The 25622-nt window shown below is 37.3% G+C and overlaps 1 protein-coding gene across 6 annotated transcripts in view; it reads right to left on the reverse strand.

Annotated features, from left to right (window-relative positions):
• Positions 1–598: 598 nt before the first annotated feature.
• Positions 599–25622, reverse strand: part of Bivm (basic, immunoglobulin-like variable motif containing) — a 36757-nt gene continuing 11733 nt past the window's right edge. For 5 of the 6 annotated variants that reach the window (XM_077795126.1, XM_026400507.2, XM_077795125.1 and 2 more), the window contains 8 exons: positions 19759–19885; positions 15252–15347; positions 14871–14975; positions 14564–14658; positions 5778–5910; positions 4338–4424; positions 3095–3191; positions 599–2276 (listed from right to left, as the gene is read on the reverse strand). In XM_077795126.1, coding sequence (XP_077651252.1) covers positions 1983–2276; positions 3095–3191; positions 4338–4424; positions 5778–5910; positions 14564–14658; positions 14871–14975; positions 15252–15347; positions 19759–19885 — 1034 coding nt within the window. In that variant the 3' untranslated portion in view covers positions 599–1982. The remainder of the gene's footprint in view (positions 2277–3094; positions 3192–4337; positions 4425–5777; positions 5911–14563; positions 14659–14870; positions 14976–15251; positions 15348–19758; positions 19886–25622) is intronic. The other variant, XM_026400493.2, reaches the window with a different exon arrangement.

Consider the following 25622-nt stretch of genomic DNA (forward strand, 5'->3'; position numbering starts at 1 on the left):
CAAGACACTCTGTTGTGCTAGACAGGTTTCTTCACTCATGACCTCCTCAGTTCCTGCCAGCAAAATGGGAGTGCTATAACTTTTTTAGGATAGTTTTGAGATCACAGTTCTAAAGTGAAACGCCTAGGAGGTAATGGCACTCAAACTAGACTTGTAAACCAAGTTATTAAGTGATCACATGTATCAAGACTATTATAAAAATTATTGATTAGTATCAGACTGCATAAACTCTAATTTCCTAGGCATCACCTTGTTCTTTAATGTCTTCTTTTACTTTCCATTTTTCTCCTTTCTTCTCCTCTTTGCTCTTTCAACCTACCTCTTCTCTAAAATATTCAGTTGAACTATATGAAAGAGCCTATATTCAACCATGTTTGAAAAAATATAAGAATCACATTTTCCATTTTTCTATTATAAAGTCATATATACATCTAAAATTATAGTCATCATAATGCATATTATTTCATTGATTACAAAAGTAATAAGATTCAGGATGGTTTCCTATAACACACTAGTTAGGCAGAACAGACAAATTATCATGTACATTAAAGTTATAAGGGTATTCTTTTATCTAAAACAAAAGTTTGATAACACATGATTAAAAGTAGAAAACAAAATTTTATTTGATGAAAACCTTTTAAAAGTTCCAGTATGAAGTAACAAAATCAACAACCTACAAATCTTTCAGTCCTTTGCATTTCAAGCAAAATATTCTCTTCAGAAAAATGACCATTTCATAATATATATCCCTTTCTGTAGGCTAGACATGTGTATGTGGACAAATGGATATAAAATTCAAGAGAAAAAAAATGAAACTATTTTAAAAATAAAAGTCGGAACCCTCTCCTTGAGGTGTATTGCAATGTGGTTACCAACATATCCAGCACCTTGTAATCACCAAGCTACTGTTGTAAGTCCTGGAACAAACCCCTGAAATGAAAGAACAAGAGATCCTAGTTGTTTGTGAGTCACAGGTTGGCAGCAGAAGAACTGACAGCAACTAGAGAGGAGCTCAAATACATGAAATCCACACTTCCAAAATATTTAACTCACTTCAAAAAGATAATTGGATCAAAAAAAGAAACGGCTCCAAGTTTAGAATGTGGAGAGTGCCCTCTGAGTGACCTGGGCATTCTTGATGCATCTTCAAAGCCAGTATTAACATACGATGCCATTCCAGGGACCAGTCAAGTATCAGAAAATCTCCCTGCAAGGTACCTTGGGTACAGAAACTTCAGATGCCACTGTTCTTCTATTCTATCACTAAGCCAGGTTTATTCTAGACTTACAGAAGTCTTCAAAACCTAAGGTTCTTGTCAATTTTTGATACTAACAGGAAAGTCAAGAAGGAATCAATGCACTAAGTCACCCTTTACACCAATAGAAAAAGACCAGGTTTTTTGAGTCTTTCCTCTTTTGCCTCTTTATTGAGAATCCTGAGACAGTTAATCAGGAGACAAATGAGGCAAGCAAAATACTGCTATTAGTGAAAGAAGTACTGGACTCAAAATAATTTTAAATGAGTTTTAACCATGAGCAAAACCTAGAAATTGGCAGCCCCCATTTTTGAAGGGTAGACAAATGCTTTACATCTTCATCTTAGGAATAAAACTATCTGTAACAAATTATCTAGGGATCGAGTCATAAATCACTTCATGCTTAAGTATTTCAAATCTTGATGCTGTTAAGTGAATTTGTGTTTCTGTTTAGAAATAGTTGTAAATTTGGGGATTTTATGAAACTTTTTGTCCAGATTGTTTACATACTCTTAATTTTAAAAGGGCAGTAATCTGTGCTTATCTGCTTATACATCTGAAATCACCCATGATAATCATATATAAGCTTATTTACTAAGAACTACAAGGTTATGCTTTGTACCACAAGATCTGTTCTATTAATGTCGACGTTGCAATCTTCCACTATCTTATTGCAGTCCTGTAGGTAAGCTGTGTGGATGACACCATGCGGAGAGCCCAGCAGGGTCACTCATCCCCATCATAGTCGCTGTAGCCCTGGTAGCCACTGTTCCTTCTCTCATGGATGCTGGACATCTTTTTCCATGATGAGTCCTGATGGAAACTAGCACTGAAGGACCGGCCCAGACGCCCATGCTGCTTCTTGGAGATATTGTCTTCACTCTCAGATTTGGCAATGCCCTGGGCATGTGCTGGAGGTTGTGAGTCTTGTCTGATGGTTCCAAATGGAAAGTTCCAAAGCCCAAATCTTTGCCAATGAAGTCTCTGGAATGCTATGAGGCAGTGCAAATTCCCCCCAACCTGAAAAGAGGAAAAAAAAAGGCAGGTCAAGAAAATATAGAAAAGTAAATTATAAAAATTTGTGGGTCCCAATGTTTGTTGTTGTTTTGCCCTTACACATTCCTAAAAACAGTACTTCTCTGGTCAGACACCAGAGCACACTATCCTACGCATCATTCCTGACACTGTCTTTACAAAACAAAGCCCACAGGAGCCAAAACACCTCTCCCACCCCAGGTGCCTCTCTACACACACTGTCGCTGCCTCTTCTGCCTAATTCAAACACCAAGATCATCTGTCTTCCTCTCCCACTCTTCATGTGCTCTTACATTATAGGATTACATCAGGGATGTTTACGCAAATCCATACTGCAATCTACTTTTCTCTGAGAGCTTCCCTCTCAGCCTTGTTGAACACATGGCTCTGACCCATGATCATAATTAATTTGGTCCTAGTTCAGCCAAGATGATGGAACTAGACCAAGGCAGGTCAGTCTCAGTCTAGACTGGTCATCTGAAAGGGGGACATGAATTGAAAGATGATGATCTTCAAGAAATAATCAGAGGAAATGAGAGCTAAGAAAACCACGACCTCCATAAGAGTGACTACTAGCTACGTGGGTCCTGCTATCACTCCTATACTGAGTGCCATTCCCTGGTGACTCCAGGCTCTTCTCTGTCCTTGAGTTGTAAACACAGCCCTAGGTCTTTAAAATAATTTTCTGTCCAATATGGTCTGAACTAACTTTCTATTATTTACCACCTAAAGAATGCTGAGTTAAAACACTGCATTTTTGTTATTTGGAAAAATGCCTTCAAATGCAATAGTGTTTTTCTTACCTTCTTTGTTTTTCGAAACTGCAGCCCTCTCTCTAAATGCCGAATATCTAGGTATTCTGGATTTTGAGTGTTTAGATCGGTAACAATATCCGCCCATCTATAGTTAAAAAGAAAGAATACAACACAGCTTTCTTTAGGTCCATAATATTCTTTCACAAGACCAAGTAACTACAATATCAACAAAACAATAATTGGCAATAATTCTTGTCAGTATTATTTCATATTCTAAGCTTTAAAAACTTCCTGTTTTATGACAATTGTGTTTATCCAAGTATTTATTGTCAAGGTTCATAGTTTACAACAAGTTACTTTTCCTACAAAATAAATATATGTCAGCATATTAGATAACAACCTTCAGGCGAAGGCAGGAACATGTCTTATTTCTTTGGAATTATAATCAACTTTCTTTGAAATGGAGTCTTGCCATGTTGCCCAGTCTGGCCTCAAGGCACAGGCCATATGCCTGGCTAAATTTTTAAAAGAATTAAAAGATAACATTTCTCCATTAATAAACAACACGATTGTGCAGAAAATCCAAGAGCCTTACAGAACAATTCCTAAAGTTAATAAGTGAACTTGTTAAATATATAAGATTCAAGGTCTACATAGTTATTTATTTGTGTAGGACCAGCAAATAATGACAAAATTAATTTTTAAAAAGTTAATTTACAATAGCATCAAAAAATATAGAGCACTTGGGAAGCAATTTAACAAATGACACATATGACTATTAAAAAATACACAACACTGCTGAGAGAAATTAAAGTTTAATTAAGTAGAGATATTCCACGTTCACAGATTGGAAGATTTCATATTGTTAAGATGTCAGTTTTCCTCAAACTAAACTATGAATTCTATGGATTTTATCCTAATCAAAATCTCAACAAGTTTTTTAAGTAGGAATCAACAAATTCTGAAATTTTTATAGAATAATATAGGTTCTAGATATGTTTCATAAATGAAGAAGCAGACACAGAAGAATTTTGTATCATTTCATTTATATGAAATTTAAGAAGAGGCCCAAGAAAAAAATATGATGAAGAGATCTCAACTCAGGTTGCCTGTGGGAACAGACAAGAATAGAAAATGATGGTACTTTCTATAACAATGAAAATGGACCACGTCTCCATGGGATGATAAACTTATCATAACTCATCTAATTTACACAATTGAGGTCCATGCTTTTTATGACATCTAAATCTTATCTCCATTAAAGAAGAAAAAAACAGGAAAGTCAACATACTTTTTACAGTGGATGGCAGGATGTTTTCTACTTGATTCTCCAATTAAGATCCAATATTCTACTTCCTGTGGTGAGAGAGGACCCCTGCTAAATATAAAACACATTTATGGTAAGCGTAATAAATGTCATTCACCCCCTCAAGTACACTGCCTCAACTATATATCAAAGGGTCTGCTAAAATGCACTGAAAGACGGCGTTCATTAATCTAGAATGGATATTAGGTTTTAAGCTTGGGCAAACTTCTGAAGGCCATTAAAGACAACCTACAAATTAAATGTAAGCCTTAATTCCCTACTCAAAATCTAGGGTTCAAGGATTTTACATATCATCTTCAAATCCTAGAAGGAAAAAAAAGTCCTAGCCTGCTACAAGCATTCTTCAATCTCTCTTCTCCTCTCACAATGCAACCAAGAAATTTCAACAGGTGCGATAAAATTACAAGCCTAAAACAAAGATGCGCTAATGCAACTTTTAACTACACTGATTTCCTAGACATATCCCTGGAAATTCTAACTCAAACAGATCTGGAATGGTCTTTCTTTAATAAAAGAAAGAAGCAAATATAACCATTAAGGTAATATAGTTCCTGACATTAGAAATAACAATGGGCTCTGAGTTTCCCTGCAACCAAGACAAAGGGAGAACCCTGATACACTGCATGTTTTTCAGGTGAAGAAGGGAAGATAAAATCCCATGGTTTTCACTCGAAGATGGAAGATGCTTTTCACTTTACTGAACTGTAGCAATCCTCTTAATACATTGTTCATGTGGGACACTGGATGAGGAAACAGAGATACAGTATGGAAAGTCCTTTGGAACTATTTTAAAAGAGACATAAGAGTGAGTCTTCAAATGACTTTCTCTTATAATGGCTGTACAATAGTAAAATGGATATGTGTTAAACTAAGATTAAATACAATTCTGCAAAAAAGCTATATATAATCTTTAAAGAACAGTCTAAGTTTTCAATTTCTAGGATGCCGCAGTCTGGCTGGGCACAATTCAGGAGCCACTTATCAAGCAGAAACTAACTTTATTTTTAGAACACATGCCACACCACAGGAGCTCTTCAGGAATTCCCTCAGAGCCCAACTGCCACCACCCACTTCCCACAAGCCTCTCAACCCCCCACTTCTCCTGCTCTTGAGGCGATTGGCTGGGTCACTTAGGCAGAGCCAAAAGAGTCCCCCAATGAGCAGCTCCGTGGTCTGAAGGGCTGGGAAACAGCCCAATGAACATCACCGCAGAGGAGCCAATCAGCTGGCAGCTGGAAGTTTGCTGGGGCCATGGTGAGCCAATCAGCTGGAAGTTTGCTGGGGCCCCTTCAGCTGTGGCTCTCAACACTAGGAGACCTACAATATTTTTTAATATTCCTTAAAACACTTTCTACAACACAATTTTCCTGTCAAAGTACCCAGATAAAATTCACAAACGCTTACCTGAAGGCCTTATTCGCTTTAATGGGAGTTGCTTCAAAGCCAATTGGACAAAAATAATGATTTTGGCAATGATAGATATAAGCCAGTGACTCATCTTTCAATCCACGCGTTAACTTCAACAAGGCTCCTGAAGCTACCAAAACAGAACCAAACACACTGAGGGCCCATAAAGCAGTGGTCATGCTTTATACAATGGACTAGTTAGGACCAAAAGACAGAAAAGACATTGCTTGGAACACACTGACATTGCTGGGGGTAATGAGAAGATATTGAAAGGTACAAAAAGATTAATGAATTTATTTTCAGTTTCACTTTTTAAGATTGACATTCAGACACATTGAATAGAAGAGTATGTCCTTGCTTACCCAAACCTAATAATACACAAAGTTGTCTATGAGATTTAATTCCTATATAAAACCCAGTAACTTGTGCCTACAGCAATGATCTCAACTTTTCTGGTTGTGCACATCTATCACTCAAAATTCTGAATTACCATGCCCAGTTTAATCACATTTGTTCATCCACTGCATACATACACTTTTATACTAATGAGACAAAAAGTTAAATCTTTAATTTAGATTAAAATTAAGATATATATTCTAATATGGCTGTAGTATGTTCATCCCAGATTAAAGATCACAGATATATAGAGATAGATAGATAGATAGATTCCAGGTAATTAGTAGGCTCCAAAAATGCCTACTTCCCCCAATAGCACACTTTCTTTCTCCACGTCTTCCTTCAAAAGTTACAAAGTTGTCCTTGTAAGAACCTCAGTCAGGCTGGAGCATGACAACAACCTTTTCTAACCATTCTTCCTCCTCTATTTCCCATAACTATAAGAGTTGTCAAGCAATTTTAAAAGCATTACCATAAGAAATAAGTTTTTACCAGCACTCAGTACCCAAAGCCATTAACTGAGGCTTCATTAACTTGCATTCCTGGAAGAAATTAAATTATTCATTAACAAATAGCCCATTAAAACTGGAAATCCTAAAAATAGTAGATAAAAGCTTGCAAATTACAGTTACAATGATCGATTTTCTGGGCCCTGAAATAGCTGAAGACCACTAAAAACAGCAGGCCAATGACTAGAGAAAGGAGCAAGAGGTCCGCTTCCCACATCTCCTGTGCCCATGAAGACAATAACGTTTCTGGCTTAAATTCTTTCTCCAAAGTTGTTTTTTCTTCTTCCTCTTTTTTTTTTTTTTTTTTTTTGCAGGGGGGCGGAGTTCTAGGGATTAAACCCAGAGTCTCCCATGCTCTACAAGTGCCCTACTACTGAACCACATCCCCAGTCCCCAAAGCTTCATCTGGACCTTCTGTATAGATTTCTACCACCAGGGCATCCCTACACAGCTAAGGGATCTTTTCTACCACAATCACTATTTCATAATGATAAATGATAGTCAGTTTTTTGTGGGTTTCGCTTGTATATCCCTGATGATCTAAAGACTGATACCCGTGGACAGCTCTAAATGAAGAATTTTAAGAACTGAAGTTCAGAAAAGAGTCAACATTTCATTTCCAAAACTGAACTTGACTGTAGATAGGTTCCAGGATAGTATATAAATCTAAATGTGTGGATTTAGCCATCTTATAAGCTCAATAATTATAAAAGACATTTATACACACAACTGACTTAGAAAAAGTCCTAAAATCATTTTAAGTCTTTTTAAGGTTGCAAAACTGATAAAAAGTTTTCAAAATAATTTAAATGTTTTTCAAAAGAACTTTCAGTATAATTTTTTTTCCAGTGGAAATCTTTATGTATTTCATACTTTCCTTCTTTCTTAATTCAAATGTAATACAAAAGTTCAGTGATTGTGAATAGCAAAAATTTAATGTCCTAAAATGTATTCAAGATGTCATGAGCAAAAAAAAAATGTCATGAGCAAATGAGGTAGGTAAGAAAGTCTGCTATCCTTAATACTCACATCATTTTGTCTGCTGATGTGACGTACTTTTCTGGAAGATGGGAGGTGGTTTTTCTCCTCTGCAGTGATGTTTATGGGCTTATTATATATGATATGTTGAATATCTACCTACATGATGTAATATGTTAGAATGTTGATGAGTTTACGACACTCAGGGATGTTTTTCTTCTTACTTCGAGGTACGTGATATCATTCTGTGTGGCTTAAGTTAGAGATCAGCAAACCTTTCCTTCTAGGGCCACCTAGTAAACACCTTAGACTTACAGGTCACAGGCACTACTCACACAACTCAGCTCTGCCACTGTGGCCTGAGAGCAGCATGGGCATGTGTGAGACAATGGATGAAGCTGCGTTCCAATAAAACTTTATTGAAACATCAGGCCCTGTGAGCAGGGGCAGTAGTTTGCCAACCTCATGCCAACAAATTTGGATCAGCAATTTTCAAACTTTTCTTAAGATGCAGCCCCTTCTTCAAAGAAAATTTACCTGGAAGACTAGTCCATTAAAGGAATAAAAGCAGAGCTGCTAAGGAAAAAAAAAAAAAAACTGGGAGGCCTGCAGGTGCCACTCTCTCCCCTACCAGTCCAGAATCCCCAGGACGCAACTAAACACAGTTTGAAATGATGGTATTTCCTACAAATGGAAAGCCATGTTCTTGATAAAGAGGCTGGATACCAACTCTTAGGAAGGCTGCATCAGTGGTTCTCAAAGCTGAGAATGAAGGGCTTGACAAATGACACACTGCTGGTGCCACCCTTGGAGCAGCTGAGCTAGCAGGTCCATGGTGGAGACCTAGAAATCTGCATTTCTAACAAGTTAGCAGGTGACACCAATGTTGGTCCAGAAATCACAGTTTGAGAGTCACTGGTCTAAAGTTAAGAGGAAGTTTTAATTTAACTCAATTCATGAGCACCCTATAAATATACCAGATACTGCGAGGAAACGATAGGGAAGATGACACAAGTAACTTTAATAGAAGGGGGAATACGACAGGACCACAAAACAGATATAGAATTCAAAGGAGAAAGTGCACATTGGTTTTGAGGAATCAAGAAGATGTGGCATTCAAGATGGAACTTAATGAGGTGGCAGGATTTCAACAACCCACATAGAGGAAAGGGTGGGAGGAGAAAACAAAACCACAGGAGTGGGAGGCATGTGTCAGGGAACAGCAAGTCTCCTGGTTTAGAACAGAAGGTACAATAGTAGAAAGAAGCCTACCGTAGGACACCCCCACAATTTCAGGACAAAGCCAGAAAAAGATCACCCTCTGAAACAAAAGACAGTAAATACAGTATTTAATACATTACAGTCTTCATCCAAGAGAGTGCTTCTGTGAATGAGAAGGCATGAATGTGTTAGTGACAGGAGCCAAACCCAGAACAAAGTTCAGACTAGACCTGTATATTATCTAAAAAAATCTGGAACTTAAGTGACCGCAACCACCACGAAACAGAGTCATGAACTTACAGAGGAGAGAGAAGAGATTAAAACTATAGGAATTAGCAGGTTTGCTGTACCATCAAGAGAAGCCAGTGTTGAGCTGCCAACAAGAGAATTCAGGTCCAGGAGGTAGAATGAGTCTCACCTTAGTGCATTAACATCTGACATTTTTAAGATTTGTTTAATATGAGCTTGTCATAGAGAGACTGATCAGCTATACAAAAACCCCAGCAAACTCTAAAAGAATTTATTAGAATGTATTTTTACAATATAAAAGATAAGAGATTCTGGAACTGTGATCGGTTATTCAGCAGCATCCCATCATCCTGCAAGGGCCTCACCCTCTTGACAGCTCTAAGTACCACAGGTAGGGCCAGGGATGTGGCTCAAGTGGTAGCACGCTCGCCTGGCATGCGTGCGGCCCGGGTTCGATCCTCAGCACCACATACAGCCAAATACTGAAAAATAAATATTAAAGTTCTCTCTCTCTCTCTCCCTCTTAAAAATAAATAAATAAATAAATGGATAAATAAATAAATAAATAAATAAATACCACAGGTACACATGGGACAGCAGTGGAAGGCCAATCTGCATCAATTTGGAAAGATACCAGGGGTTTGTGCCACAGGCAGGCACCCAAGAGCTGCTAGGGAGGAAAGGGAAGTAAGCACCGTGCAGGTGAGGAGATTTATCTGGAATTGTGTTTATTATGAATTGGAGAAAACCAGTGTACAAGGAAAATGGATATTAATGCACTTTCCCCTTGGGGTATGCAGGGATGCTCAGCGAACTGGAGTTCCGGCCATGGGTAGGATATGTGTGGGTTATGTCAGGATGAGGAAGAGGTTGGTATTCTCTGTTAGGCAAAGTCATGACCTGCAATACCCACTGGAAAAACAAAAAGTAGACATCTGAACAAAAGTCAAACTTCCAAGCCAGCTGATAAAAAAAAAATGAATCTGGACTTCCCTGGTATTGTGGTTAAGCCAAGCTATCTGAATGGATGGCTAATACTGAGACTAATTACACCTCTGAAAAAAATACTTCAACTCACATTAACAGTTAAATTTCATCAAAATCTCTACACTTCACTTTTATTCCATGAGTAAGTTCAGTTTACTGAGGGCCCACTGGAAATGAACGTGTACTCAAGCACAAGGGAATTATTGTCAAAGAAGCAGAGTACCAGGAAAACTCAAGCCCAAAGTGAAAAGTATCCATAAAAAATAATTTAAACATAAAAAGAAGAAACATTTCAGGTTATATTTTAAAAGCAAGCATCACCAACTGACAAAGATTTTCACTACTGAATATTTAAGACACAATCAAGAAAAGCCTATCTCTGTAATTATTTATTCTACAGTGAGAGAAATCAGAAAAAAAATGCTCATACTACGGAGCCTCATTCCTCCCTGAATACAATCAGAAGCTGTAGGGAACATGCTCAAAGTCATGCATCACACATGGAATCAGAGGGCTATACAGGACCATCCCTATGGACAAGGAACCAAACACTCAGATTGACAAGATTAACTATAAGATAGCATATACCAAATGCCAGATGACAGATGCAGATACTTAGCTCTGTAAGAGTTAAGAGGAATCCAGGCTAAAGTGGCCAGATGGTTCAGGGCTTCTGTGGGACCAGTGACAGTGTGAAACTCTCTCAGGAAGACCAGAGAGTTTCAGGGCAGTAAGCAGATTAATTAACCTTCAGGAAATGCACATAGAAAAGGTAACAGGAACAATTCAAGTGTTCTAAAATGAAAAGGAAAATAGGAATAAAAGTGGGAAAATATTTTACTAAAACTTAAAGAAATTTTCAGAAACCACCACTGATCCTCACCTCCCTGCCAAAAAAAAAAAAAAAAGGAAATTGGGTAGTTTATCCCATTCCTCAAATGAAAAGAGACTAGATGTATGTTGGAGGAAGTTTAAACACACAAGTTAAAATAATCAGTGCAACCCAGTACCACACATCCTGCACATCCGAGATTGTTAAGATAACTGGACAGCATGTCCATCAAATCATTACACTTAAATTTGTCATGAAGAACTTGGGAGGTACCAGACTACTGGAAAGTTTCTAAAAGCATACGACTTCAAAATACTTATAAGTGAGAATTTCTAATAAAATATGGTATAAAATCTTAAAGTTGTCCAGAACATTTGGTCAAAACTCTTATAAAATACCAGAATAGCAGCTCCTTGGGGAATCAACTTTATCCAGGGCCCTTTTAGTATATTATTAATTAAGGTTTATATTTTCTTTGAGAATTTGATTAAATTTAATATGACTCATGTTTCCTCCATACCCAGAGCTTCTTTGCTATCCTATGTTCTTCCATATTCTAGTTTTTCTGAGTGTTCATGATTCCCTTGATTCTCCTTAATTTCACTGACCCAGCTTTTCATTCATTCTCCCACTCCATCTTGATGCTGCCAAAAGCTGTGAAAAGCTCTGATGAAATCCTCTTATGATCAGCAGCCCAAAAGGCAAGCACATGAAAGGAGTAAGGGTCCTTATCCAGTGTCTCCCAGGATCCTACTCAGACCACAGCCTTGGGACACAGCCCAGGAAGTGTACAGCATGATTTTCCTTGCATCCTACATGTATGTGTGACATGCCCCTCACTGATTATTTCTACTCCTACCTTTTGGTCCATGCTCCGTTAAGAAAGATACATAGAGTCCCATGAAACAGTTTAGAAGTGATTTTGAGAGGTTTTAACCTTTTTCTGAACACTTATTACACAGAAGGCAATGTCCAGGGCACTGCTAAATGTAAATTTCAGGCTTTAGGAAAAGATAACTAGCCGTCTGAAAAACTTCCAAGGAAGATTCAAAGACAGAGCAGAAGGATAGCAGATGGGCAGGGCTAGCACTTGAGTGCAGATGCTGAGGTGTTGGGGAGGGAGGGGAGGGAGAGCAGGCTAGAGCCAGAAGAAGGGTTGCTGAAGAAAGAGGAAGCTAAGTATCTCCTTCCTATGTCAGGACAAAGAGCACTTCCAAAGGAAGAAGGCCAGATTTTTAGATGAAGAAAAAGCAAAACTCTCTTCTAGAAGCTTCCTGGCCCCATCTCCTGAGTTCCTCCTGCCTCACTGCCTCATTCTAGGATTTATTAAATTTACTGCTTATGAGCACCAAAGTATCAGGATGGTAATGCATAAATGATAAGAACATGGATTTTGGCCTCAAGGAAGCTCAGGCTTTTTTGGAAGAAACTATTTTTTTTATATTTATTTATTTAGTTAGTTTTCGGTGGGCACAACACCTTTATTTTTTATTTTTATGTGGTGCTGAGGATCGAACCCAGTGCCCCGCACATGCCAGGCAAGCTTGCTACTGCTTGAGCTACATCCCCAGCCCTGGAAGAAACTATTTTTTAAGAACAACCTAGGCATGGAGCAAAAGTTCTATCAGAGTCACACACAAAATGTGATATTCTGGGGGATGGAGGAATTTGATCTCGTCTCGCAAGCAGAAGAAACAGTCCTTCTCGAACTTGAGTCCAGGATGAGCAGCTAAATAGCAATCTGTCAAAGTAAGAAAACACTGCATTCCATGTGTTCCACAACAGGCCTTTCCATAAGCAGGGTGCAAAGAGCTAACCACTATCTGTACTTTGTGAAGAAGAAGGTAAGAGAGAGAAGCCCGACAAAGCCCCGCAAAGAGACTGGCAAGAGATCTGCCAGTCCCTCAAGTGTCAGGTGGCGGTATATAGGCATCATCAGTTAAGGTCACAGGATTGGCAAGCTCCCACCCACAGGCCAAATCAAGACTGCAGCCTGCAGCCTATTTTGAATAGTCATGAAGCTCAATGAATCAGGGGCTTTCGAATGAAAACTATGATAGAAAAAAAAATTAAAACACTCAAACTCAATGGACAGTATCAAGAGCAAACCAGACAAATGAACAACCTGGAAAATATATCCTTTTAAACTTTTTAATTGCCTTATTCATTACTGAGAAGGATGTGTTAATAGTCTGCCTAGAAATTAAAAAAAAAAAAATTGACACAACATTTCAAGCTGTCTTTTCCACAGAGACAGACAAGCCCCAGGTGAACGCACAGAACTCAGTCATAATAGAAGCTAGTGCTTTGTGGAGTCCTCACTCCACACAATACAAGGTGCTCAGTGAGTCACAAATAGGTCCCCTTTCATCTTCACCATGCCCAATAGAGTGAGTACAAATACCAAAAGACAAAAGGTTTACACAAGGACACAGTAAGTTACTTTTTTCAAGGTCACAAACAAGCATGCATAGAAACCAACACATACTCTCCAAGTTGCCCACTTCATAACCAACTTGATAAACCCCACAGAGGTGAACAGAAATGCACCTTACTCAATGTTCAGTCCCTGACCTTGGTAAACCATACACCTCTATTGATAACAGCTCTCTCCTAGACCAATCCTTGAGCCCTCTTCTCAACCAGTCTCAACCTTGGGGTTTGTGTCCAGTTTTTGCAAGAATCTTGTTAAGGCAGCTTAAATAGAATCTTCCACTCTTGGTAGTTGATCAAGCTCCTTATCACCCCATCCTTGATGTCTAAGCCCTTGGTCTACATTAAGCAGGGAGACTGATATGCTGTTTTGATAGGAATCCTCCTAACCTTGAAGTCTCCTCTTAGTAACTGACCCTTGACTCTGCTCCTTGACTGTGAGTTCCCAGCTGTCTTTGTTGTCTTTGGATTGAGTCCAATCTCTCTTCCCTAGTGTAATAGTCTACTGCGACAATCGAGAGTTGTCTTCCTTCCATTTCACAACTGTCAGAGTCATTTTTCTTTAACATGAAATTATATTTATCAGATTTGTAAAGTCAAAAGATTAATGTATAGTTTTCAAATGGACATTGTTCAATAATACAAATAACTTAATTAGTGGCTAACTAATCTTTAAAATCAAGTCCACTTTTTTCTCTGTTGTAACCAAGACAGTTTTATAATAGAGCTTTGTCACTTTCACAGTCCGTTGTCCTGTTGTTATCATGCAGGTCTGGCATCAGATATTCTTAAATCCTTTCATTCCCTTATAAGAAAAGGAACTGCAATTCTATGCTTATTCCCAAAGGTATTTCACTAGCACACACATGCACATAGCCTGGACCCATATAATACAAACAGTGTGTCACAGTCGTGTTTATGGTAGATCTTAAAGTTCTAAAAGTTCTACATGCAAATATCAGAAAAGGTAAACATTCAACTGAATATTGAAGAGTCCCCTACAGATTACTATCATGATTTTCCATTTGGATAAACAGATATGAAAGTGACAGGTTGTGTTGAGGATTTACATAATGTCCCATGAATCAAATAGCCAATCTTTGAATTGGACGCTTAAGCAGGTGTGTGTGTGTGTATACATACACATATGTGCATAAATCTTGTATATGTTCACCTACCCGTTTCTCCAGCTGTTTTGTTCTTCCCATGAGGCTTATATAGAACATAGGAGCATCCTTTTACATGGAAGTGGTCATTAATTTGTCTAAACCATCTGAAAATAACAAGAAAATTTGCTTATAGCACCAATTCTTTAACAAGGAAGGCCATTGTTTGAATTCTAGAGAAATTCAAGCCAAACCCAAGCTCAACATATCTATGACCGGTCAGAGACTAGCATCAAAGTACATGGTTTAACACACACCTACAGTATCAGTACATTGCAGAACTAGAAACAACAGATTGCTTCGAAGTAGTGCTTTGTACCTCATGAGTGTTGTGTTTCCGGTGAAAGGGCCAAACCTGATATCTTCAAATGGGGGTTGAAAGCCCAAAATATGTAAAGCCTCTTCTTGGGTAATAGGTGGAAGACTATAAGAGAAACACCGCCTTTCACTTTACAGTTCCAATCACACACAAAAATCTGTCTCAATGTTAATACGTATGTCTGGCTTGCACATAGTCTAGCACTATTCTTTGTTTTTATTTTATTGAAGACATGCATATATTTTAAGTTAAAAGATTAATAATATGATTCAGCAGTTTTTTCTTAATTTATGAAAAACCTATCCCACCTTCTATTAGAGAACCAAAACCTAACCAATTTCAAATTTGGAATTGGAGAAACCAATAAAGTGGCATACTTACCTTCCAGCTCCCATTGTGCTATATAAGAAATTCCAACAAGAAATTAATGAGGAGATGCCACATGAAGTCTTATATTGTGGTCGGCTTATGCAGTACCTGAAAAAATAAAAGATCACTTTCTTCATTTGAATAAATATGAAAAAAAAATAACAGAAATATTCATCTAATGATGACTTAAAGTGTTAATATAAAGAAAGTTTTGATCACTGAAAGCAACATAAAACCTTTATTCATTTAAAATATTTTTGTACTTATTAAACATTATAAATGCATAATAATAATAAATCATCTATTTTAATAAGGATAGCTAATATGACTATTAAAATGAATACTATCCAAACTAATGGAAAAATAGATGATATATGAATTTAGATATCAGCTACTCATTTTCAGCTTGAATGCCTAGCGGAGCAGCTACTGCAATTATTTGCAACCTCTGAAATACTGGAGAAACAGGGCAAAGCATTGTCCCCCACATTTCAAGTTTACAGGGAGATTCTTCAACTCAAACTAAAAGACATCCATTTATCACCCACTGTGTCCTGGACAAGAATCCATTGAGCAGAACTGTCACAAAGGATTTTAAAAATGAAACACAAAACCCTTACATGGCACAATTCAGTTGTGTAACCCAGACAATTTTCCAAGCAGTCAAGTTTCAAGGGAAATGACAAAGACTCACATGGACATAAGGAAAAGAAACAGACTACAGGATTCAGTTTTAAAGAAGAAATAAGGTTAGCTTTCAAATGATGTTTTCCTAACTAATGAAGGTACTAATGAGTGGCAAAGTAAAAAAGAAAAACAAGCCTTATCGTTGTAATTACAGTTTCACTCTTACCTGGAAAAAAGAAAAACTTTATACATATGTGTATTTGTATGTATATGTTTGTATATGAATTTATAATGCAGATATGTACACAAATCAGCAATGACCCTCAAATATATAGATCGAATTGTGAAACTTAAGACCCTGAGACACAAAAACTAATCACAGTCATTTGATATAATATGTTAAGTTTTATGGGTTTAACAGTGTCCCCTAAAAAGATAAGCCTAACTCCTGATATCTATGAATGCGACCTTATTTGGAAATAGGGTCTTTGCAGATATATTCAAGTTAATGATGTGAGGACATATTGAAGAAGGGTACACCCTTAATTTAATGGCTGGTGACTTCTAAGAAGGAAAAAAAAAAAACCAGATAGGTATGAAGGAACAGATGCATGGGGGAAGAGGTTGAAGTTCCACACAAATTTTAGGATTTCTTTTTCCATTTCTAAAAAAATTGCCTTTGATATTTTCATAGGAATGGCACTAAACCTGTAGATCCCTTTGGGAATTACAGCCATTTTAAGGATAATTGAGTCTTCCAATCCATGAACATGAGATTGCTTTCCATTTACTTGTGTCTTTAGTTTATTTCAGTAATGTTTTGTAACTTGCAGTGAAGAAGTCTTTTACATCCTTGGTTGAGTCTAGGCTTAATTATGTAATTACTTTTGATACTATTGTAAAAGGGATTATTTTCTTAATTTCCCATATGCGTTGTTCACTAGTATATAGAAATATAACTGACTTTTATGTGTTGATTTTGTAGTATATAACTTTGATGAACTTTTTTATTAGTTATAACAGTAATATTTTATGGAATCTTGAGTTGTCTACTTATAAAATCATGTCATCTGCTTGATAATTTTACTTTTTCTGTTCTGTTGTACTTTTCCTTTTCTTGCTTAATTTTTCCGGCTAGGACTTCCAGTACTATTTTGAATATAAGTAGTGATATTGGGCATCCTTGCCTTCTTCCTAATCTCAGAAGAAAATTGTTTTTTTGTTTTTTATCTTGAGTACATTACCTGTAGGCTTTTCGAATATGGCCTTCATTATGTCGAGGTAGTTTCCTTCTAGTATGTTAAATGTTTTTATAATGAAAATAATTTGAATGTTATTAAACGCCTTTTCTGTGTCAGTGAGTCATAAGAGCTTTGTCTGTACTTCTATTAATATGGGGTATTAGACTGATTGATTTTTTAAATAAAAATGCATAGATGAATTTATTGCTTACTGTAAAGGAGGGCTATGCTAGTCAGACAGTCTCTCCAAGAACAGCCAACTTATACACTGATTGATTTTTATACGCTGAACCTTCCTTGTATTCCAAGAGTAAGTCTCACCTGGTCATGGAGTATGATTTTTTTAATGTGCTGTTGAATCTGGATTTCTAATTTTTTGGTAAGGATTTTTGAATCAATATTCTTCAAGAATATTCACCTGTATATTTCTTTTATTATAGTATCTTTGATTGATCTTGGTATCAGGGTAATTGGCCTCATAAAATGAATTTATAAGTATTCTTTCCTCTTTAAATTGTTGGAAGAGTTTGAGAGAAGGCTTGGTGTTAATTTGAGTCTTTCTCCAGTTTCTAATAATCAAGAGGGTCATGGTATTCTTACATCTGTGTTCCACTCTTGAAATCACTATTTTCTCCACAATTAACTAGGATCTACAACTGGAAGTTAGGCAGTAAGATGATAAAGTGGTGGTTGTCAGTGTCTTCCTCTGCATTTCTGCCATGTTAAACTGAATATCCAAAAAAAAAAAAAAACTCTGCAGATTTTCCCCGACATTATTGCTTTCATCCCTTGACCAAAGGCTCACTGGATGGTTTAGGGGGACCATCACATTTAAGGAGACCTGCATTGCTTGAGGTCTGCAGTAGTCTGTGCTGCTCTGAGTCCTCTCTTGTTGATCCAGTATGCACAGGACATGGTAAGTACATTTTAGATGCTATGGTTCAGGGATGTTGCTATTTCTTTGTTCTAAGAAGATGGAGCTTTCCTCCTGGTTTTCATTTTGCTGCTGCTGCTATTATTCATGGGTTTCCAGAAAGAAATAGAGTTTTTTTTAAAGCCTATACTTACTCTGTCATATTGAAATCCCCCCCCCACCTTCCATCTTAAATACTTCACAAATCTTGGGCATCCTAAGGCATCTCATCAAGCTAGTTTTCCTCCTCAGACATTTGACCCTCCCGAGGTTCAAAGTGACCTCTAATTCATTGGAATACCATTGATTTTTTTAGTGAAAATAAGAAGGCCACCAGAAAGCATATCCACCGTTTGGTGTTGTCCTTATTCAAAGTAATCAATATGAGAATAAATTTGAATGTAAGAAATTTTTGTGAACAAAAATTTGTGGTCCACCCCGATGAAGCACTAGCAACTTATTCATTTATTGACTTTTTCTTTTTTCTATTGTGAACAATCCTGCCTCAACCTTTGGGATTATTTTACAAATCCAATAATATACGGTGTTTTACATGTCACAGAATTTATCTTTACAAATATTTGGAAGTATTATATTCCTACAAATTCTTTCTTGTAATACCAAGTATGGCCTAAAGCATAAAAATTTTAATATTTTTTTTTTAAAGACAGAGGGCAAGGAAAGTTTCCCTTAAAATTTTTCACACTTCTTCATCAATCCAAACTTATTAACTGGTCTTATTCTCCACCAGGTTAAAATTTTTAACAACACTTTACTATCTTTTATAGGCTTTCCTATTCCAACCCTAATCTTGCAATACTCTTAGTGGGAAATAGACCTAGAATTATTCCCCTCAAAGCATTTCTCCCATCTGTCCTTCCTAGTCTGTCTTTGTGGCCTCACATATTATAACATTAACATTTAATTACACATACTTGTTATTAAAACAAATCATAAGTCTAAAAGGCTGGAAGCAAAAATGTACAAAGCCATTCTTCAAAGAAGTCTGAATTAATTTTTTATTTTTGTGTTTCTTCTCCAATACATACTACTTATTAACTACTCCCAGATTATCTCTGTAAAATGTGCTTTCATTAGGAAATCTTCAATGGTTTATCTCTACCTTAGGAAAAAAAATCTATGGGCTAGGTGGGAAGACATTTTCAGACAAATCTTGGAACTGAATTCAGCCTAGGATTTATATGTTAAAGAAATATTGCTAATTTTATTAGATCTGAGAGTAGTACCTGGTTACATAAAAGCCATTTTTAGAGATGATACTTAGGCATGTTATGTAAAATATGATTGATTTCAGTCATTTACTTTAAAGTTCTTCAGCAAAGAAAAACTAGGCATATAACTATATCAAAATATGACCATTTAGATAACCATAATGTGGAATTACACAAATGATTCTTTTTTAGTTATACATGACAGTAGAATCCATTTTGACATAACTATAAAAGCATGTAATATATCTTATTCTAATTCAGGGCCCAGTACCTCTTCTTTCACATAGATTATTCTAATAACCAGGAGAGTCTGGGAAATATGGGCATGGCTCATAATTAATCTACTCCAAAAATTTGTAGTACACTTTGAATATTTATAAATCCTGGATATAATCTGAGAACTAGAAATATTTATCACATATGCTTTATTAACTTATAATACCAAAGTTATTGCCAAAATATGTATTTTAAAAATTGAAAAGTAAAAATTGTAATGACAGCAGTACCATCGTCTGAGGTCTAATACTTTCCGCTGTTTAATGTCCTCAAGAGGAGAATGCTGAGGACATTCCCTCTGATGTCTTCCTTTTTTCTCAGAAGTTTTTTTCTTGGAAACTTGTTTCTTTGCATTGCCTAGAATACAAAGAATAAAACAAACAAACTGCTTGGAATGAAGTAAGCTGCCATGATAAAAATTACATGTCAAAATTTAAAATTGAGCTGGGGATATAGTTCAGTTGGTAGAGTGCTTGCCTTACATGCACAAGGCCCTCGGTTCAATCCCCAGCACCATAAAAAAAAAAAAAAGCAACTACCATTAGCTCTAAACATGACACTGCAAACACAATGAAGTAATACATGTATTTTCAAGAATAGTTCTCATGAAGAGAAAGCAAGACAGAAAAAAAAAATTATTTGATCAACCAGGGTTGCTGTCTCTGATCAAGTTCTTACATTGCAAATCCAGAGCTAGTCACTTAGCTGGTGAAGAATCAACCACAAAATCTTTAGCTACATCTAGAAAATCAAGTTATCAACAGGAAACTATTGAACTAGACCATTTCCAGAAAATAAATTCCTTCCATAAAACAGTAAAACCACATTAATGCAAATTTGTTAAAAAGCAAAAGTGCTGTATGCAGTAATGTGATTATGGATGCTTAAAAATCCCTCGAGGCCTTCAGAGACTCAAATGAATGGCAAATGATGCACATGCGCATTATTAGAATTTAACATTAGCACCAGGAACCAAAATGGTAGAAAAAGTCTCCTTTCCCTGTGCATGCACGTACATACGTATGCATGTATACACACAAACACACGCACGCGTGCACATACACCTCCCCAGAGACAGACAACCAACAGTGGTTTCCTACAGGGGAAGGGAGAATTATCAGCTGAACAAAAGGGAGGCAAATGTGAAAATTTACCTGTTTAATTTTTATTCTTTTTAATCTCTGAACCATGCTAATCGATTTTTCGGTCACAAAATTATATAAATTAAAATATTAACAATGTCCAAACTCATTTTGTTAAAATGCTATTAATACTTCAGGCAACTACACTCAGATACTTTAAATACATTCATAAAATTTAACTGAAGGTCAGTTAAGGTTGGGAATATAGCTCAGTAGGTAGGGTGCTTGCCTTGCATGCACAAGGCACTGGGTTCAATCCCCAGCACTACACACACACACACACAAAAAAAAAAAAAAAAAAAAAAAAAAAACCTTAACTGAAGGTTATAAAACAGATTATATAGATACATTCCTAGAAAACAAACATGGCCAGGGAATTGCATTATTCATTCAAAATGCCTACCACAGCCAGGTGTGGCGGCACACACCTATAATTCCAGCAATTCAGGAGGATCACAAGTTCAAGGCCAACGTGGGCAACTTAGTGAGACTCTATCTCAAAATAAAAAATAAAAAGGTCTAGGTCTTTTAGGATGTTGTTCAGTGATAAAACACCCCTGAGTCCAATCCCCAGTACTGAAAAAAAGAAACTATTCACACTCACACACACACACACACATACACACACAACTTTTCTCAAAGTTCCTACAATGCAACCCTGTGACACCCAAAACAAGATGGAACTCAGAAACTATTGTAACATATGTAATATCTGTAAAGTGTCGGAATAAGGAAGACTGTACAATCAAGAAGCAATTCCCCCCTTTGTTTAAATTACTCTTAGTCTTCACAGAGAACATCGTATTTTGCACAGAGCTGAGCAACCACCTGCAAACATGAGCTAAAACTCATTGTGCCAACTTTCCCTCACTGATCAAATGAACAGTAAAGAGTCAGAAGACAGAAAAATGGCTTTCTACCATTTCCTGAAATATCTTCACTGCCTAATAATGACTGAATTCCCTTGACAGTTTTCCTAGCCACTTAGTTTCACAGCTAACAAAACATGGAAACCTGTGACCACAGCAGGCCCTGGAAGGGTCTGTTCTCCCACTTTCCCCCAAGGGCTGCAGGAACCTGTCTTCTGTGCACTTCTGGTTTAATCCTGAGTCAGGGAAACTACGCCTGCCCCCAATAAAAAACCAGAAGCCTCTTAAAATTAAGGGAGTAATTTATTGGGGGGGGGGAATGAGATAGCCAAGCAGGCTCTCAGCCTTATGCAGTTAATAGATGCACCTGAAAATTAGGAGTTAAAAATTGGACCAATCTTTGAGGCCATAAAATTAAGATAACTCACCAGGAGAAGGGAGGTTGGGAAGACAGCTCAGCCTTCTGACATCATGTTGTCAACAGTAATACCAAGAAGCCACAGCCAGACAAGGTCACTAAAATCAAACCCACTGAGACCAGACAATAGTCTTCCCTGTCCTGAAAAAAAATATTAGGGACTTTCCCAGATGACAAGGAGCAACATCAGGGGGTGAGGGGCCAACGCATGCACAGAACAGTCACTGAGGTTACCCACAGCCACCTTTACTTCTTTGGCATGGCACACCCCAACGTGAGACGGAAGATGGTAATGAGACATGTGCTGCATGAAAAGGGCAGGTTGAAGAAGAGACAGGCCCAGCTAAAACCCTGTAGAGGTGATGGCATCAAGGGACTGGGACCCTGCCTACACTGCAGACGCCATAAAAATTCTACAACTCGGGCTGGGATTGTGGCTCAGCAGTAGAGTGCTTGCCTAGCAAGTGCAAGGCCCTGGGTTCGATCCTCAGCACCATATAAAAATAAATAAAATAAAGGTATTGTGTCCAACTACAACTAAAAAATAAATATTTTTTTTAAAAATTCTATAACTCTTGTATTTTGCTTTAGCCATCCTCACTCTCTCATCAGCACTGTCTCCTTTCTGGGTCAAGAAGAAGCCTCCACTGAAGAGCCTCGTTCCTTTTACACATGTGCATGGCCTGATTCTTCTGGTAGAGAGCATAAGAACTCATTGAACCCATGGGTCCTGTAGACAAAAGTAATCCACATCAAAGTGGAAGTTGGGATGGGAACAGAAAAGAGCCACCTCTGAACACTTCTGTCTCCCCATCATATCAATTCAGTCACCTCTGCCCACTGCCCCTTGTCATTCCCATACCCTTTCTTCCCTTGCTCATCCTACCCACAACACACCATGTAGCCCCATCACCAATGTACACACACACACACACACACACACACACACACACACTACACTGGCTTTTAGAAAAAGGTGTAAAGCTAGCATATAAGAAAGAAAACGCATCATCATTTTTACCTGAAGGAGCATAAGAGAGTTCTGAGCCATTACCATCAATGGAAAGTGGGAAGGGGCAGAAAAAAGAGGAGCTGCAAAGAAAAGGAGGCCTAGATTGTGTGTATAAACTGGGGCCAAATCTTGGGCTGACCCCTGAAGCATGCATGTATAGAGCAAGCCCCAAGCAAAACAGCTGAGGCTAAAAGGACTGAATTGAGAACGAAGTTGTCCCCCAAAAATAGAATTTACAGTTTTGGTTCAACCAAATTTATTGCTTGCTGTTACAAAAAACTCAGCAGGTATTAGAATTACACATTGAGATCTATGAAATGTTCTGGTAATAAATGACAAGATAGCAAACCTTTCCAGGCAAGAAAGAAAAGCTAAAAAGAAGTATAAATTCTAAAACTAAAATAAAAGAATGGAAAAAGACATCTACGTAAACACTAATCAAAAGAAAGCTGCAACATTTATATCGATATCAAACACACTGGCTTTCAGAACAACAAATACTGCCAGGGATGATGAGACATTTCATAATCATAAAAGGGGCCAGTTCATGAAGAAGGGATAAAGCTCATAAAGTTATGTGTATGCATCTAATATAAGCTTCAAATCACAGTTTTTAAAAATCTACAGAATGAACAGGAGAGTGGAGAGCAGCAGGAATCTATCTCCTCACGTGGACAATTACACCCAAAAATCTATTGTGATTATCTGGATACTCTGGAGTCTACAAAAAGGATGGTGACTTCCAGGAAAAGGCTTGCAGAGTAAATTGTTAATGGTTCTAGTCAATTTCAGCTCACAGCAAGGTACTGACTACCCAGCCCCAGCTCAGGGACAGGCAAGAATGCAAGTGATCCTGAGCATCTTCCAGGCAGCTTCAGGAAGCCAGGCTGGGCACTACAGGGACTATGTCCTACAAAATTTGGGGATATGTGTTTTAATTACTGGTTGCTGCTTCTGGTCTTAGAAGCACAGATGCATGGAGCGAGGCAACTACTCCTTTACCCCACTCCCACTACAGCTGTCCCCCTCCAGATGATGAAAAGTCCCAATGCTTTTTGTGTCCTTTTTTTTTTTCCTTTTTAAAATTCTCCTTCACTTTTCTTTTTTATCCTTTTTGGCAACCAAACCTTTAAGTTCTAGGATATTCAAAAGCAACAACCTACATAGGGTAATTTAGAAAGTCACTATGCATACCCAGAGAAAGACGAGGGTTTTAAAAAAGATCTCAGAAGCCCTTAAGTTTAGACCTCAGTCTGATAAGCAGCACAGATACAGCCTACAGCAATCAAAAACAAAAACAATCAACAAGCCCTAGCAGAGAGAATAATCTGATTTCCAGATTATTAGATTACATTTGTAAGTCCAGTTTCCAACAGAAATATCGAAATCACAAGACACACAAAGAAACAGGGAAATATGGCTCATTCAAAGGAAAAATATATATATATATATGTATATGCATATATATGTATATATCACACACACACACACACACACACCATCTCTGCGAAAGGCCAGAAGGCAATCTGGCTACACAAAGACTTTAAAACCACTGTCTTAAAGACGCTTGAAGAACTAAAGAGAGACATTACATATATATTAACAAATGGAAATAACAATAAAGAGACAGTAAACCCAAAAAAGAAGCCAAAAAGAAATTCTTCAGCGGAATAATAACAATAACGAATGAAGAATTGACTAGAGGGATTCAATAGCAGATTTGAGCAGGCAGAAGAAACAATTAGTGGACTTGAACATACAGAACAACTGAAAATATTGAGTCAGAGGAACAGAAAAAGAAAGATTGAAGAAAAAGCTGAGGACACCATCACGTGGACCAACCTATACATTATGGTGGTTCCAAAGGAGAGGAGAGAAAGAAAGGGGGAAAGAGATTATCCAAAATAAATAACGGCTGAAAATTTCCCAAACTTGATGAAAGATATGAATATAAACATTCCAGAATCTCAGCGACTCCAAGAGAAATGAACCCCAAAAGACCTCACTCCAAAACACGATATAAGCAAACTGTTGAAAGATAGACAAAGAATCTTGAAAACAGCAGGAGGGAAGCAACTTATTACCTACAAGGCATCCCCACGAAGAATACCAACAGATTTCTCATCAGAAATTTTGAAGGCCAAAAGGCAGCAGACTAATGTATTCAAAGTGCTAAAAGAAGGAAGGATATCAACCAAGACTCCTAAGACTAGCAATACCGTCCTTCAAAAGTGAAGGAACAATTAAGACATTCTCTAACAAAAACTGGGGGAGTTCATTACCAGTAGATCTGCCCTGCAAGGAATGCTACAGGGAGTCCTGTAGGCTGAAATGAAAGGACACTAGACAGAAACTCAAAGCAATGGGAAGAAATAAAGATCTCAGTGAATGTACTTACATGAACATCTATTAAATTATTAGTTTATCCTTGGTTTGCAACTCCACTTCCTATGCTCCACATGACTTAAGAGACCAATACATTTTTAAAAAACTATTATTCGTTTCAAAGTTAGTCTTATGGGGCTGGGACTGTGGCTCAGCGGTAGAGCACTTGCCTAGCATGTGCAAGGCCCTGGGTTCTATCCTCAGCACCACATAAAAATAAATAAATAAAATAAAGATATTGTGTCCAGTTACAAATAAAAAATAAATA

This window comes from Urocitellus parryii, chromosome 2 (assembly GCF_045843805.1).
Source record: "Urocitellus parryii isolate mUroPar1 chromosome 2, mUroPar1.hap1, whole genome shotgun sequence".
Classification (NCBI taxonomy): domain Eukaryota; kingdom Metazoa; phylum Chordata; class Mammalia; order Rodentia; family Sciuridae; genus Urocitellus; species Urocitellus parryii.